This window comes from Ctenopharyngodon idella, chromosome 22 (genome assembly GCF_019924925.1).
Source record: "Ctenopharyngodon idella isolate HZGC_01 chromosome 22, HZGC01, whole genome shotgun sequence".
Classification (NCBI taxonomy): domain Eukaryota; kingdom Metazoa; phylum Chordata; class Actinopteri; order Cypriniformes; family Xenocyprididae; genus Ctenopharyngodon; species Ctenopharyngodon idella.
In genome coordinates this window covers 9,055,483-9,072,718 of record NC_067241.1, presented here as the reverse complement: position 1 = coordinate 9,072,718, position 17,236 = coordinate 9,055,483, and the positions used below count along the sequence as shown (strand labels likewise).

General features: G+C 36.9%; 1 protein-coding gene across 3 annotated transcripts in view; it reads right to left on the bottom strand.

Annotated features, from left to right (window-relative positions):
* Window positions 1–17,236, bottom strand: part of tafa1a (TAFA chemokine like family member 1a) — a 56,916-nt gene that overhangs the window by 1,442 nt on the left and 38,238 nt on the right. For 2 of the 3 annotated variants that reach the window (XM_051881131.1, XM_051881133.1), the window contains exons 3-4: window positions 10,310–10,450; window positions 410–534 (exon numbers count right to left, since the gene is read on the bottom strand). In XM_051881131.1, the coding sequence (XP_051737091.1) occupies window positions 410–534; window positions 10,310–10,450 (266 nt within the window). The remainder of the gene's footprint in view (window positions 1–409; window positions 535–10,309; window positions 10,451–17,236) is intronic. The other variant, XM_051881132.1, reaches the window with a different exon arrangement.

The window sequence follows — 17,236 nt, the reverse complement described above, 5'->3', positions numbered from 1 at the left end:
CAAATGGTATTCCATAGAACTTTTAAAGAAATTACCATCGACCATATTGTTATTGGCTACCTGAAGAAACACTCTGATTGGTTACAATTATTTGCCGGTGTGTCATTTTCAAAGTTACATGACCAAATCACTGTTATTTTAATAAACATTGGATTTCTTGAGAGCTACAGCACTGTGCAGGTCTTCTATTTTTATAATACATCCAGTGTCCACCACACCTGCCTGCAGCCATTCAGGTGTATGCGGGTTGTTTAATTATTAAGCAAATAAGCAAAAAACAACAGCACAACACAGACTCACAATTAGTCACGTCATGCAATCATACACCGCACCACTAAGAGTCATGTTCAGTAGCTTGAGTAATGTATGTAAAGTAACAAGGAATGCTTTCAGGTGATCTAAATCTCACCCTGGTGGTTTTGATCTTGTTTCCGGAGTAGCACATCCAGCCGGAGTTATCTGGCAGAGTCTTGCATTCCTCTCCCTCCAGACACGGCTCCATCTCACACCACCACTTCCCAATCACTATAGAGGCTGCAAGCAGATCATAATTGGGTTAGACTCTTACTCGCATCTGACTTAAAACAGGGTAAGGTTCCAGTCTCCATCCTCCACTGCTCCTTGACCATCTGACAAATAATATTTACATGTTCACTTCTAAGGATGCTTTACTGACTGCATCACTCCAAATGTTTTAGGATAGATTTAAGTATTTAGACTTTAAGCAATTTATGCATTATCTAAATTAAATTATTATATTATATAAATTATATTATATAAATTAATATTTCAACCAAAAATGAAAATTCTTTCATCACTTTCTCACCCTCATGTCTTTCCAAACCTGTATAATATTCTTTCTTTTGTGGAACATAGATTTTTTGAGAAATGTTTTGTGTGTCCATTGTTACGACCCTGGTCTAGGGTCAGGGAAGTTAACATAAATAAAGAAATCTGAAACAGTTGCTACCCTGAGCCTGGGTGTTTATTTATTTATTTAATTTCTGTAGATCTCTTTTGTCACTACACAGTAACAAGGCAATCTCTTTAGGATTGGGCAGTGCCAAAATAATAAATAAAACGGGTCGCTAACTAAACCCAGGGACTCTAAATAAGCTATGTGAAAGAAAAAGAAACAAATGACAGCAGTCTTCCCTGTCAACGGGAAAGATAGAGAGCAAATGCAAGTGTATTTTCGCTACCCTTCTTGTATCGTATGTCAAGGTTGAACCCCTGAACCGTTAATGACCACCTCATCAGTCTTTGATTTGAAGTGGCCATACGTGAGAGAAAGGTTAATGGACTGTGGTCTGTATTCACTACTACAGGCAAAGTACTACCTCAAACATAAACCTCAAAGTGCTGAAGTGCTAGTAGTGGTGTATACAGACCACAATCCATTGACCTTTCTCTCACGTATGGCCAATTCAAATCAAAGACTGATGAGGTGGTTTAGGGGTATGATTCTCGCTTCAGGGGCGAGAGGTCCTAAAGGTTCAAATCCCGGACGAGCCCCCAATTTATGTTACGACCCTAGGGTCAGGGAAGTTAACATAAATAAAGAAATCTGAAACAGTTGCTACTGTGAGCCTGTGTGTTTTTTTTTGTTTGTTTTTTTTCTGTAGATCTCTTTTGTCACTACACAATAACAAGGCAGTCTCTTCAGGATTGGGCAGTGCTAAAATAATAAACAAAACAGGTCGCTAACTAAACCCAGGGACTCTAAATAACCTATGTGAAAGAAAAAGAAACAAATGACAGCAGACTTCCCTGTCTATGGCAAAAACAGGAGAAAAAGATATTTAAAATAAAGAAAACTGGCACCCAGTTCCTACAGTTTTAAGGTGAATGTCATGGTAATATTTACAAAAAAAGTACCAAAAATAGTGGCGCACACGCCAGCTCACAAACACCACAAAAAAGGGGAAAAGGAAAGAAAAGAAGAAAAAAAAAGTAGCAGCTAAATAGCTTAGACAAGAAAACAACAGGTAACATGAAGAAATAAAGGTCTAGACAATAAAAGTTACATACAACGGGTTTGTTAACAACAGAATGAGATACAACGCTATTTTCCTATGAGACTCAAATTACCCAACCTTACTAAATGCCCACGCACACAACCTTGTTTTTATTGTAACGTTTATCTTTCTTGATGAGCGTGTGGAAGAGAGCAGAAATGTGAATTATAAATATATATATTTTTTCCTAACTGGAAAAATGTTGTACAGAATATTTGTTCTCCTCTTTGAATACGGTATTTCAAAACACGCAGAACTTTAAGGGACCAATAAGCAGGCGCGTCCTGGTACGTCCAATTAGGGCGGAGTCATCTAAGAGCAAGTAAGAGGAGAGAGAGAGACACACACACACACACACACACACACCGAAAATATGTCCCCAGACATAACACCATACAATGGAAGTCAATGCAGAGCAAAAATTTTAACATATATAACTTTTTGTGTTTTGCAGAAGAAAGAAAGTCATACAAGTTTGGAACAACATGAGCAAGAGTAAATTATGACAGAATTACATTAATTACCCCTTTAAATTAAATTATATTCAAATTAAATTACAAAAATGTAAAATAAATAAATCTCTTAAAATCTCTAATAAAAAGGTTCAGCAGGGTTCTATATAGAATACTAGGGTTCTTGACTTGATTTTAAAGAACCCTTTATGTCAAAAAGTTGGAAGAAAGGAGAGATGATTGCAAATGACTGCATAATACTTTCATGTTTAACAGGTTATTAATTATTTTTTCTAGAGATCAGGTATGTTTATGAGTGGTTTCATAAATAATAATAATAATAATAATAATAATAATAATGTAATTAAAATTAAGAATAAATTTAACCCTTGTGTGTCAAATAAAAAAAGTTACACATAGGTCCATAGTGGACAATCTAAACAGGTTGTGTTCCAAATTTGAGGTTGATATCTCAAAAAATGAGCTTTCAGTATGATTGTTTGGGCGCAGTATACAAATTTTCCCCCCATTAGATCCCATGGGAACTCCTAAAAAGTTGAAGCACCTGACAGAACCCTTAAACATTTCATATAAAACCTGTATACATAATAATAATAAAAAAATGTATAAATAATTTTAATTATTCAACAAACATATTATATAGCACACAATATTACACATAATATGTATTTATGTATGTATTTATATTTATTGTAATATGTGTTTTGTCATGAGAAGGATGGCTTCCTCCAGCATAGTCTGTTTTTTATGCACTTTTTGTTCTTGCCGCGGTCGCCTTTGGCTTGTTCATAGGGGCTTTAAGATACAATTTTCTATAAAACTGCTGTGAAACAATATGTTGTGAAAAGCGCTATACAAATAAAATTGACTTGACTCTAATGTGCTTGAATAGCCTCAGTGGATGGATGTCTGCAGTCAGTAGGTGCAAAGCCATTTCACAGAGAGGCACTTTATGAATCGTTCACTTAAATAACCTTGTAGTCTTATAGGAAAAAGGTCTATATTCTATGTATATAATGAAGGTCAATCTTCTGACATTACAATGGAAGGTTTTACGTCATTTCAGTTGCTTGAGAGAAAGGCATCCTTGTAAAACTATCAATTTTTCCCACTTTGAAGAAATTTATGATAATTACCAGATGGAGACCGAGTAGAGACCATTAAGCAAGCAGGTGCTCAGGGGTTTGAGAACATCTTAGCTTAGCATCACTATGAATATGTTAGAATATGATACATTAATGCACCACTGTAATGCTGTCACATTGCACTGAACACCACACTTGAAAATATAGTATAAGGCATGTATAAGGCACTTATATGTTATTAATATTCTGACAAATACTCAAAGTTTGTGACTTACTCCATTTCCGTGATAACGGCATTGAACTTAAGTCACATTCATTAATATTGCAAAACCCAAAAGCACTCAACCAATAGTTGTCTCTTTGCGAATAGGCCTTTAAATATTTCATTTGCCTGTGCTCAACACTTTCTCCATGGTATTCTAAAAGGGTGAATAAATGCTCATGCTTTACAGACTTTGCTCACATGTACAATAGTCACAGCACTGCATGACTGAGGCAAATTTAACACTGTTCTGGCTACAGAGCAATAATAAAATCAATGGAAAACAACCTCAGGCAAGGGCTCTATGTTTTGATTAAAATTCACTTTACCAGGTCTCTTATCCTCCAAAAAGTAAACAAAGCATCTCATACATAACATGTAGCCTTCAATGTCATGTACTCCTTTGACAGAAAGATAGCCTTCAGCCTCATATCCTAGAATATCAATATGAATGATAAGAGAACAAGACCATGGACCAGTTTTAATGGCCACCATCTCAGTCAATGTGTCATCTCAGGTTAGCTAGGAGCCATAAATTGCAGACAGAAATAAGTAGCCCACAAAATTTAACATTTAAATCACAATTACCTCTAAAATATTCTACTTTGATAAATGTTACTGCCGCAAGACCATAATAAATTAAAATATTTAATAATAATGTTACTAGTTGGGTTTCCATCCAAGCGTGAAGTGATTCTTTTCAAAGTTCGCAAAGAACCCCAACAAACAAAAAACAAATGCGAATTAGGTGCATTTCCATCAAGTTGTTCGAGCGTATGATGGTGGTATTGGTAACCTAGTAACCAACAGTAAATACAAACCAGATTCCAAAAAAGTTGGGACACTGTACAAATTGTGAATAAAAAAGGAATGCAATGATGTGGAAGTTTCAAATTTCAATATTTTATTCAGAATACAACATAGATATCAAATGTTTAAACTGAGAAAATGTATCATTTTAAGGGAAAAATAAGTTGATTTTAAATTTCATGGCATCAACACATCTCAAAAAAGTTGGGACAAGGCCATCCCCTCTTCTTTTTATAACAGTCTGCAAACGTCTGGGGACTGAGGAGACAAGTTGCTCAAGTTAAGGAATAGGAATGTTGTCCCATTCTTGTCTAATACAGGCTTCTAGTTGATCAACTGTCTTAGGTCTTCTTTGTGGCATCTTCCTCTTTATGATGCGCCAAATGTTTTCTATGGGTGAAAGATCTGGACTGCAGACTGGCCATTTCAGTACCCGGATCCTTCTTCTACGCAGCCATGATGTTGTAATTGATGCAGTATGTGGTCTGGCATTGTCATGTTGGAAAATGCAAGGCCTTCCCTGAAAGAGACGACGTCTAGATGGGAGCATATGTTGTTCTAGAACTTGGATATACCTTTCAGCATTGATGGTGCCTTTCCAGATGTGTAAGCTGCCCATGCCACACGCACTCATGCAACCCCATACCATCAGAGATGCAGGCTTCTGAACTGAGCGCTGATAACAACTTGGGTTGTCCTTGTCCTCTTTAGTCCGGATGACATGGCGTCCCAGTTTTCCAAAAAGAACTTCAAATTTTGATTCGTCTGACCACAGAACAGTTTTCCACTTTGCCACAGTCCATTTTAAATAAGCCTTGGCCCAGAGAAAACGTCTGCGCTTCTGGATCATGTTTAGATATGGCTTCTTTTTTGACCTATAGAGTTTTAGCCGGCAACGGCGAATGGCACGGTGGATTGTGTTCACCGACAATGTTTTCTGGAAGTATTCCTGAGCCCATGTTGTGATGTCCATTACAGTAGCATTCCTGTATGTGATGCAGTGGCGTTTAAGGCCCGAAGATCACGGGCATCCAGTATGGTTTTCCGGCCTTGACCCTTACGCACAGAGATTGTTCCAGATTCTCTGAATCTTTGGATGATATTATGCACTGTAGATGATGATAACTTCAAACTCTTTGCAATTTTTCTCTGAGAAACTCCTTTCTGATATTGCTCCACTATTTTTCGCCGCAGCATTGGGGGAATTGGTGATCATCTGCCCATCTTGACTTCTGAGAGACGCTGCCACTCTGAGAGGCTCTTTTTATACCCAATCATGTTGCCAATTGACCTAATAAGTTGCAAATTGGTCCTCCAGTTGTTCCTTATACGTACATTTAACTTTTCTGGCCTCTTATTGCTACCTGTCCCAACTTTTTGGGAATGTGTAGCTCTCATGAAATCCAAAATGAGCCAATATTTGGCATGACATTTCAAAATGTGTCACTTTCAACATTTGATATGTTATCTATATTCTATTGTGAATAAAATATAAGTTTATGAGATTTGTAAATTATTGCATTCCTTTTTTATTCACAATTTGTATAGTGTCCCAACTTTTTTGGAATCGGGTTTGTAAAACAGCATCAGCGGAAACAGCCGATTAGTCACGTGGGTTTAATATTCACTACGTCAGATTTTATTCGGCAAATGCGTTTCCATCTCCCATTATTCACATTAACTCCTTTTCGCACAAGTCAAAAACCAGCTCAAGCTCAAAACTTTTTTGCGAATTAAGGGATTTTTTTTCGATATCTGCCGTTTCCATCACTCGTTTCTGATGCGATACTTCAAAATGTGCATAATAACAGGGTGATGGAAACAGCTAATGATGCAGGACCTAAATATAAATAAAAATGATTATTTCAACATATTTATATAAAATATTATTACATCAGTTCATGCTACTGCTGCAAGACCTAAATAAATTAATATGGGATTTCCTTCAAAAAGTAGTGGATGCTACCAGAATCTTTCTGTCATTGACTTGAAATTACTTTCTTGGCAAAAACAGGTTTTTTGTTTTGTTTTGTTTTTTTAAAGGTAAAACAGCAACAACATGAAGTTCCAAGTATAAGTAAAAGTAACCTTGGACCAAACATCTGAATATTTCCCCTGTTGCTTTAAATAAATCAAGATTTTTTTTCAGAGCGCAGGCCATCCTTGTGTATTTTTGGCAAAATAACAAACACAGAAACAACGCACAAATATCAGGGAAAAAAAGTCACTTCCAAACACACGCCTCTGCCTCTGGATTTTACTAGTCCTCTACAGAACAGACAACACATTGCAGCCTGAAACGATGAGAAATATTTTTGTTTCTACTGATGCTGCTGTCTTGTGGGCAAATTCTGTTGTTAACTTTCATGTGTTTTTCACAAAGTCTCTTGAGTCTTTCCCCACCCAGATGCTATTTATTATAAAATATCTAATACAGAATCCTAAACACAACAGCTCTAGTTTCAGATAAAGATTAGGCTAAATATGTTGTAAATATACATTTACCAGCCACTTTATTAGGTACACCTGTTCAACTGCTAGTTAACGCAAATATCTAATCAGCCAATCACATGGCAGCAACTCAATGCATTTAGACAATCTGCTAAAGTTCAAATTGAGCATCAGAATGGAGAAGAAAGGTGATTTAAGTGACTTTGAATGTGGCATGGTTGTCGGTACCAGATGGGCTGGTCTTAATATTTCAGAAACTGCTGATCTACTTGGATTTTCTCGCACAACCATCTCTAGGGTTTACAGAGAATGGTCAGAAAAAGTGAAAATATCCAGTGATCTGCAGTTTTGTGGGGGGAAAATTCCTTGATGATGCCAGAGGTCAGAGGAGAATGACCAGAATTGTTCGAGCTGATAGAAAGGCAACAGTAACTCAAATAACCATTTGTTACAACCGAGGTCTGCAGAAGAGCATCTCTGAACACAACAACACATCAAACCTTGAAGCAGCAGAAGACCACAGGGTGCCACTCCTGTCAGCTGAGAACAGGAAACTGAGGCTACAATTCGCATGGGTTTAACAAAGTTGGACAATAGAAAGTTCGAAAAATGTTGCCTGGTCTGATGAGTCTCAATTTCTGCTGCGACATTCAAATGATAGGTTCAGAATTTGGCTTAAAAGACATAAAAGCATTGTAGCGAATTAGCAGACATTATGGAGTCTGCATGTTGTGAAGATTGACTTTTACAGTTGTGTGTTTGATCGCTCCAGATGCTGCATCGATCCTGCATTGTATCAATGGTTCAGGCTGCTGCTGGTGGTGAAGAGGTGTGGGGAATATTTTCTTGGCACACTTTGGGCCCCTTAGTACCAATTGAGCATTGTTTAACACCACATCCTACACTGTAAAACCTAACTGTTGTTCTAACTAACCTTTTTTAGTAAAATGTACTTAATGTCCAAGAATTTGTTGAACCAACTTAAAACAATTTAGTAATCTGTACTGTTTACATCTAACAGTTGTTCTAACTAACCCTTTTTAGTAAACTTTACTTAATGTCCAAGAGTTTGTTGAACTTACTTAAAACAATTTAGTAATCTGTACTGTTTGCATGCTATGCTTTGTTACTCAGAAAACCCAAGTTAAAATTACTTGACTGGTTTGAGGACAATTTCGTCAAGCAAAAAAAAAAAAAAAAAATCAGGCGGGGCAAAAGGTTTTTAAGGCGGGGCAATTCTTAATAGACTTTTCACTTATTTCCTCCACTTCTGCAGTTATCTTTCTTTAGTTGCATTCACTCATTTTCTCAAAGTGATCTTGAATGTTAAATTATCAATTCAACTAAAACTTTTGGGAGAACGTCACGTAAGTTGACCATAAATTCATTCTGATTTTCTAAAATTTTTTCTCACCATTTTAGTGATTAGCGTTTCCTTTGGTTGTGCAGTTGGAACTTCATTTATATTAGTATATCTCTCTTCCAGTCAATTCCAATTGATTTCCAAATAGGAAATTAAAGTTATTTGTGGTTTCAAAATAAGAGACACGTTAAATAGATCGCTTTTAAAAAGTGATATTATTTGGCACTAAACCAATAACTAATCTAGGCTTCATATAGAATTTTTGTTTATTAGATTATATCACTAACATATATATCATAAACACCATACTGTTGTGAAACATCAAACTTTTAAGGGGGTTGATTCCTCTCTTGTTGAGCCAGTGCCTTGCAATCAACCTTGCTCGAGTAACACACAGACATCAACATTCAGCATGCAAAACACAACAATGGTAACAGTTAAGTTTTTTTTTTTAATTAATAAGAACATTACAATTTATTTGCTGTCATTGTTGGGGTAATACTGACACAAGACTGCAAATAAAATTGTAAAATAAAGCCACAAACAGTAAAACAAAGCAATTACTTTATTTATGCCGCAATGCACTCTGGGAATACACTTCCTCAGATCACAGATAGGATTAAGTTGACAAAACTTAAATGGTTTAAGTAAGATCAACTTGATACAATTAAGTTTAGCTTACTTGAAAACTTTAAGGCAATCGGTTTCCTAAGATTTTCCCAGTAATGTGAACACTAGTAATAAGTTAACCCAACTAATGATTTTGAGTTAACAGAACTTGACCAACAAGTTTTCCTTACTCAACTGAATTAAGTTATGACAACTTAAAATTAATACACTACTTTACTTGAAATTTTAAGGCAATCGGTTTCCTCACTTTTTCTAAGTAAAGTCAACTTATTACATTTTACAGTGAGTTTTGTTGCTGATCATGTCCATCTCTTTCTTCTCCATCTTCTGATGTCTACGTCCAGCAGGATAGCACGCCATTTCACAAAGCTCAAATCATCTCAAACTGGTTTCTTAAAACTGGTTACTCAAATGACCTTCACAGTCTCCAGATCTCAATCCAATAGAGGCCCTTTAGGATGTGGCGGGATGGGAGATTCACATCATGGATGTGCAGCCGACAAATCTGCAGCAACTGTGTGATGCTATCATGACAATATGGATCAAAATCTCTGAGGAATGCCTTGTTGAATCTATGCCACAAAGAATTAAGGCAGTTCTGAAGGCAAAAGGGGTTCCAACCCGGTACAAGCATGTTACTCATCGACACAACGATGAGTAAATGATAACAGAATTGTTATTTTTGTGAACTATCCCTTTAAGCTGGGCATTTAAGTGTTTTAACATCCAAAAAAGACAGACGTCATCTTTAAGAAAAGAACATCCTAATGAGCTTTACTTGGGGAAAAGGTTGGATGCTCCTCCGCGAGATGCAGTCAAAGTTAATGTTCTTTGATTATCTCGTGGTGCGTTGCGAGTGAGATGTTCTCCCAGAAGTGTTAGTTTACAGCAGCTCGTTTGTCATAAGGACAGAGCATTAATAATGAAAAGCCCTGAGGATCTGAGCTTTTCTAGGGCAGGGACACTGCAAGAGCGACCCTGAACAGAGTTTCTTCAAACATACCACACCTTAAAAAAAGCTGCACAGTCTTTTGGAGAACCTTGCAGCTTTACACAGCTGCACAGAGTGTGTTAAAGCACAGCTGTTCAACCACTGCACAGCTGCACTGAGATGGTTCAAAACATTCGAGAATATGGTACATGTCATTTAACATAACACGAAGGAAGCTACACGCACTTAAGACTTAAGCTGACATATGCCATGTCTCTTCACCTACCGTCAACACAGGAGGGTTTATTCCTGGTGGTTCCTGCTACTTTTCCTGGTAAACAGGAGCACTTCACCGTCTGAGATCTCTCTTCTATCTTGTTTTTGTTACAGCACCTGTGGGCCGCAATCACCTCGCATGTCCCTCCTTCTGTCAAAAGACAAAGCCATTAGTAAACAAATAAAAACTCCTGACTCGCCACGTGGATCTACATTTACAATCATTATCTCATGCATGTCATCTTTCATGGTCCCATTATATTGCCACATAATTCATCATGTATTTCAATGTAGACACCGCAGACACTCCTTAGGGAGGATGAGGCGCTTTAGAAGCGGAGGAGAAAAGAAAGAGGGAGTGAGATATATATGAGAGATGAGACAGTTTGTACAGGTATATACCATATTTTAGATGTAAATTTTATTTTTTATTTAAATTTAAATTTTCCAGTATTAACTCTTTATTTGTTATTTTTTTCATTGTCATTTTCTTTTCAGCTTATTTTTCCCTTTCATGTTCCCTTTTTATTATTGTTCCTTGTCCCTTTTTAATTTTTCCTTTTATTTCCTATATTTATTTATTAAGCAAAATCAGGACAAAAGCATGCACATCACCGGCAAAAATATGCTAAAAGATGGGTGCTCAAAAAAAAATAAAAAAATAAAAAAATAAAAAGCAGGAAAAAAAAAGAGCCTGCATGCTCGACATATAACCCATGTGAGCCTTATTACATTTTTTGCTTATTTTTGGAACTCTGTTGACTTTTTTCTGCTTTTTATCTATATTATTTATTCACATACCATAATTTCTTTTTCTTTCTTTCTTTCATAAATAACCTTGTAGTCTTAGTTCTTTTTATTTATTAATTGTACCTTTCTTTTACTCTCTCTTTCATTTCCTATATTTCTTTCTTTGTTTATTTTCTGTCTATTTTTAAGCAGTACACTCAACAATCATATCAATAAAGCTTTGCTGATTCTGAGAGAAGAGAAAAAGCTCTGTAGGTTAGATAAAGAGAACGGGTCTCGGTGGCTGATGCTTGTATAAGAGTACTTTAACAATGAGTGATCTGGAATGAACCAAAGTTCTTTAAGGATGATGGCCTGTAAGTTCCTTTGGTCACAGTGAGATCATACCAAACAAATCCAGCCTTTAGAGATAGATATCCCAGTTAAATCTTCAGTTCATGAGCAGATTAGACATATTCTTCTCTGAATACTGAGCATCATCCTCCAGTGCTCTGTGAATTCAAGGTTACCTGAATAGATTTTGTTATTTTAACAAAAAATATTCAGTAAATACACTGCTGAACAATAGCACATGATGACTCAGAAACAAATTTGTGTGGACTAGGTGACTTTTCTGACAAGACCACATCAGTTCAAGTACTGTTTATATCAGTAACAACACCCACAGAGGCCAAATATCAAGGTAGCCCTAGGTATAGTTCATCTAAAATGGAAAATTCTGTAATTATTATTAAATTAGCTCTCATTTTGTTCCAAAGCCATTTGGCTTTCGTTCATTCATGGAAAAAGAAAATGTGACAATGACATTTCCTCTCTCAAGATCCATTAATGTACTAAAACATATTTAAATCAGTTCATGTAGGTACAGTGGTTCAATATTAATATTATAAAGCGACGAGAATATTTTTGGTGCGCCAAAACAAAATAACGATGGCCGATTTCAAAACACTGCTTCAGGAAGCTTCGGAGCGTTATGAATCAGCGTGTCGAATCAGCGGTTCGGAGCGCCAAAGTCATGTGATTTCAGCAGTTTGGAGGTTTGACATGCGATCCGAATCATGATTCGACACGCTGATTCATAACGCTCCGAAGCTTCATGAAGCAGTGTTTTGAAATCAGCTATCACTATATAAGTCACTGAGCCATCAGATTTCAACAAAAATATCTCAATTTGTGTTCCGAAGATTAACGAAGGTCTTACGGGTGTGGAACCGCATGAGGGTGAGTAATAAATGACATTATTTTCATTTTTGGGTGAACTAACCCTTTAAGTTGCTACTCACTGAATGTTTGAAATCTGCCTTAGTACACTCACGAGACAAGCAAGTAGTGTTGTCTGATTCGTGAATGAATCGTACTTCTGAGTCAGATCTTTTCATTGAATCGGTTGAGCCAGTTCACAAGCCAGTCTAAATGATTCATTCATTGATTCGGTTCCAGAGTTCAATTCACTCCCAAAGATCCGGGAGCAGAAAATAAAAGTTGCATTTCAGTCTGTTCCTCACACAAACCTTTCGTATGACGTCAGATGACATGAAATATAGCACAAGATTCTTATAGACCACTTTTATGGTGCCTTGCGTTCTTTTTGAAGCTTAAAAGCTCAACTTCCCCGTTATTGCATGGAAAACAGTGAACATTATTGGAAGTTTCTAAATTGGTGTTTAATAGAAGAAAGGAAGTCATGTGGGTTGTGGGTTTAAACTTTAGCACTAGCAAGCTAGTCGCCAGGGACTGTATATTCAGCAGGAGGATGGCACCTAATGAATTTCCTTGTTAGAATGATAATTTATGGTTATAAATAAATAAAATGATGTTTAATTGTTTTAGTGTTTTAATATTTTTGTGTAGCAATAATGTTATGGCTACCCCACTGTACGTCTTCACACGGTCTTTCATAGCGCACTGTGTAATTGTATACAAAATGAGAATTTGAAAATTAACCATCTTCACTTAAAAAAAAAAGTGGTTTTCCAGTCTAGTATTCTAAGGGGTCAAAAATGGCATAAGATATGTGCACCTGCTCACAAGTTCAGTTCATGGCCATAACTACAAGGTTTGACTTCAAGGAGTTAAACAGGCAAACAGCATTGTGGAAATCAGGAAACAATAATGCTACACTGAGAACTGTTGTGGATTGTTGAGTAGGCCTTGTTTGTGCTTCTTTAATTATGAAAAGTACTCCATTCCCCAGTGGTGCTTCAGTCAGAATTCACAGGGGTTTGTTTTCTTTAATGCCTAGACTTAATTACACAAGACAGACCCAGTTCCCGCTTTGATCTATCAAGAGAGGGAGAAAATGCAGGAGCTCCTGACTAAAATATCTTGACTCCTCAATGAGCGTAAACAGAGCAGTGGGACTCTCATTTGGGGATTTGAAAAGAGTGGGGGAAAGGGGAGAGAAAAAAAAATGTTAAATGCACTTTCAAAAATCAATAAAAATGTAAATAGCTTCTCGGTCTCCAGCTTCTTAGGCTCTCATTACCTCTCGATTGAAGTTAGTCAAAACAGGAGGGGAAAGACACAGAAAGAAAGACAGGAACAGAGCGTTGCCTGTCGACTGTTTTAACAGCACATCAGAATATTTTAGAGCGCTTCTGAATATTTAAGCAGGTGACAGTGGACAGCTCAGATCCATGCAGGGACGTGATTGCTTTTTGTATTCTGTCACTTCGTGCGACTCGCTAGAAATTGATTGCTAAACCTCAGGGGCTTAACGTTATCTCGTATAGGCCTCCGTGCGGCTCTTTCCTGCTCAACATATCAAACAGAGGGTCAGAGGATTTTTAAAGCTGTGGTAAAGCACTGTCAAGCAGCTTTCATTAACTGGACCTTATGTCAGTGTGTGTGTGTGTGTGTCTGTCTGTGTGTGTACATATACTGTACACTGGGGTCTGAGACCACTAGTGAAAATGCTTTTTTTTTCTCCATTTTTTCTACAATTTCTTCATTACAAATTAAGTGGAAAGTTGAATTGAAAAAATTACATTTTGTACTTGGATTGCTCATCTTTTGCTTTGATGACAGCAGAACTGGAGCTTCATGAACTCCACAGGTCTGGTGATCATGTTCTCTGGGATGATTTGAGAAGGTCCAAACTCCAAAGAGCATCTTCGTTAATCTTCGGAACACAAATTAAGATATTTTAGTTGAAATCCGATGGCTCCGTGAGGCCTTCATAGGGAGCAATGACATTTCCTCTCTCAAGATCCATAAAGGTACTAAAAACATATTTAAATTGGTTCATGTGACTACAGTGGCTCAATATTAATATTATAAAGCGACGAGAATATTTTTGGAGCGCCAAAAAAAAAAAAAAAAAAAGACTTATTTAGTGATGGCCGATTTCAAAACACTGCTTCAGGAAGCATCAGAGCATAATGAATCAGTGTATCGAATCTGCTGTTCGGAGCGCCAAAGTCACGTGATTTCAGCCGTTGGCAGTTTGACACGCGATCTGAATCATGATTCGATACACTGATTCATAATACTCCGATGCTTCCTGAAGCAGTGTTTTGAAATCGGCCATCACTAAATAAGTCGTTATTTTTGTTTTTTTGGCGCACCAATAAAAATTCTCGTCGCTTTATAATATTAATATTGAACCACTGTACTCACATGAACTGATTTAAATATGTTTTTAGTACCTTTATGGATCTTGACAGAGGAAATGTCATTGCTCCCTATGAAGGCCTCACGGAGCCATCGGATTTCAACTAAAATATCTTAATTTGTGTTCCGAAGATTAACGAAGGTCTTATGGGTGTGGAACGGCATAAGGGTGAGTAATAAATGACAGAATTTTCATTTTTGGGTGAACTAACCCTTTAAGTACTCACCCTCATGTCGTTCCAAACCCACAAGACCTTCGTTCATCTTCGAAACACAAATTAAGATATTTTTTATGTCATTTTCCTAAGCAGTTGATGCCATGAATGCAGAGCTATGTCTAACTATAAAATACCTTATTTTGTGTTCCGAAGATGAAAGAAGGTCTTACAGGTTTGGAACGACATGATGACAGAAATTTCATTGATAGGCGTCGTATTCCTATAGGTAGACGTGAGTCACCTGGGAGTCAGCTGATGCGAGCTTGACTGACGTGACCTGCCAGAACTGATGCTAACACTTGATTTTTGGGTGAACTAACCCTTTAAATTCAATGACCGTCTGTACAAAGAGTCACATGCTTACTTATTCGATTAGGGACCTAAAAGTAGTGCATAATCTTAATCTTTTTCATTTTTTGTCATAACATATGGCTGCGCTATTTGGGGAAATAATCAAATAGCAATTTTTGATAAAAAATTGTGATTAAAAAAAAAATGGTTGCTGTGCTTGTTTGTAGGGCTGAGATTATCAATATATCAATAAAATAATCATATTATTAATAACTAAATAAAAACATTAAATAAAATATTAAATATTTTTAACTAGCAACATCAAATAATATACATATTTCACTGTAAAATAAATCAAGTATTTATGAACAATAATATAATAATTTTATTTTACAGTACAACAGCTAAATTACAACACTAATATTTATGGCTTTTTAAAATTCATTTTCAAACATCTAAGACTAAGCACTTCACATTACAATTTTGGGAAGATAAGTGACCCAAACTCAGCATTTACTATGAACTGAGCCACTCTGAGACATTGAAAACACCAGATCATGATTCGCATGTAAAAGAACACAGTGCCATGCTTCACTCTGAAACACGCAGTGCATATACAGTATTTATTTAATGAAATCACAGTCTAATCGTGATTTCAGTTTTATTTTGATTAATCGTGCAAACTTTTATAATGTTGATTTGTCCTAAAATGGTTTAATGTCAAATTTTAATTAGATTCCCATAGGCTCAGACTTTTGGACCCCACTATATACCGCCAACCAGACTCTAACACTTACCATTGTCCAATTTCTTTTTTAAACCTTATACCATTTTTAGCATTTCTGGATCTCTTTTCTAGTTCCTTTCATCAAATTTATATCTGAAATTAGATCCAGTATCCATTTGAACAGAAGAAGCCAGTCTAGCACTTTGCTGCCGTAATGTTCACTAACCTCTGCAGGAACGGCTCAAAAACATCCCGAAAATTCAATTTAGAAGTCTTGCGTATAATTCCATGAAATGTTAATGACTAAGCAAACTTAGAAAACCTACAGAGTATCATTGAATGGTGCTGAGTTTCATATTTTTAAAAGACATAGCATAAGGTCACCCTGAGGGAGTGTGGGCCACACCACTGATTGATCTAGCGGATGCACTCATAGCTGCTGTGGTAGGGAATCCTGCATCATACTGCTTACTACAAGGGCTATTTCAGGCACTTATTCAGTTTAATGGATATGGGACCAGGCCATTAGGGACCAATATAGGCTCATTTTCATGTAGCAGCCGGGGTGCGGAGAGAGAAAAATAGACAGCGTATTACACACGGGCTATAACTTTGACTCTTCTGCTGTCTAATTAGCCAGCTGGAGTGTGTGTGCGTGGCGTGTTTGTCTGTCTGGAGAAGGCGTAGTGTGTGCATTCGGCCTCAATTGTTCCATTCATCCGCAGCCATCTGCGTGAGAGTTTTCCCTGACAGGCAGGTTATATCACAACCTCTCAACAGCAAACAAACACGCTTTCAGAGGACAAACAAACAGCGACAGATGAGCAAGCACAATGGGCCTCTGCCTATGAACATATGAGCCTGGACAGGAAATATTTCAGTCACATGCACTGCAAAACAGCAAGAAGGGAAATGGGTTGACGAAAAGAGGAGCCAGTCTGGGTAAGGACACAGAAAAGCTGCACACTGATAGCAGATCCATTCCTATTAGTAGTCCATGACAAATTTACAGGTGAAGTGTGTAATTTATAATCTAGGTAAAAGAAAATATGATGCAGACATGGGCATCGGAAACATTGTATGTCGGTGGGACAAGACCCACCCACTTTTTTAAACCAATGATAGTGCCATCTCTAATTCAGCGCATATGTCTGTTCACTTTTCAGAGCACCCTCAGTCACATCCATTCCACTTGTGGAATGCCCTAATAAATGTGACCCGTGCTCGCAAAATGAGTCGCAATGAGCGAATTTTAAAAAATCAGTTATTGTTATTTTCATCCTCTATTATTCTCTATTAAAAAAAACCCTCAAAATGTTGTATGATTTGTTGGAATTCG